Source organism: Apaloderma vittatum, unplaced genomic scaffold (assembly GCF_000703405.1).
Source record: "Apaloderma vittatum isolate BGI_N311 unplaced genomic scaffold, ASM70340v1 scaffold41090, whole genome shotgun sequence".
Lineage (NCBI taxonomy): Eukaryota > Metazoa > Chordata > Aves > Trogoniformes > Trogonidae > Apaloderma > Apaloderma vittatum.
In genome coordinates, this window is record NW_009696993.1 from 3,547 (window position 1) to 4,211 (window position 665).

The 665-nt window shown below is 58.0% G+C and overlaps 1 protein-coding gene across 1 annotated transcript in view; it reads right to left on the reverse strand.

The window, feature by feature from the left end:
- Window positions 1–665, reverse strand: part of CSRNP1 (cysteine-serine-rich nuclear protein 1) — a 5,473-nt gene that overhangs the window by 1,467 nt on the left and 3,341 nt on the right. Inside the window, 1 exon segment of the mRNA XM_009876750.1 lies at window positions 606–665. This exon segment is cut by the window's right edge and continues 9 nt beyond it. Coding sequence (XP_009875052.1) covers window positions 606–665 — 60 coding nt within the window.

The window sequence follows — 665 nt, forward strand, 5'->3', positions numbered from 1 at the left end:
AGCCCCCCGCGCTGCAGCCTGCAACCACGGCGCGGAGGGCGAGAGCAGCACCCAGAACAGGGAAACGGCTCCCCAGACACAGCTGGACAGGCATCCATTAAAAAAAAAACCACAACAAAAAACAACCCACCCATAAAACGAAAAATATAATCATAAGCTGATTGATCATAGAAGGATTCTCCTGCTTTGCAGGTGGTCTACACTGCTAGCTGGGGGCTGACGCTCCCACGCTCGCCTGAGCTCACTGGGAGTTGCGACACACACCGAGGGAAAACAAAAAGAAAACATGAGCAGGAGGAGGAGAAAATCGCAGCCTCCTCCTGCGAGGAGCAAGACGCTTTTGTTTGCCGAGAGGTTCCCACAGGGCCCATCTCCCTCCACCTGTTGCACTGCGTGAGGACAGACGGGACGGGACAGGACAGGGTGAGCTCAGGCACATCCCCGGAGCCTGGGGAGCACCTCCAAGGGTGCCTGCTTCGCTCCAAGCACAGGTGGCAAGAGATGGATTTTACAGGCTGTCCCAGCTGCCCTGCTTGCTCAAAATCCCCCCACCTGAACACACACATCAGCTGTAGCGGTGCCGTGCCCGGAGGCGAGGGCAGTACCTGACACTTAATGCCTGCCAAGCTGCAGCTGCAGGTCTCCCGGGCGCAGACCCTCCCGCA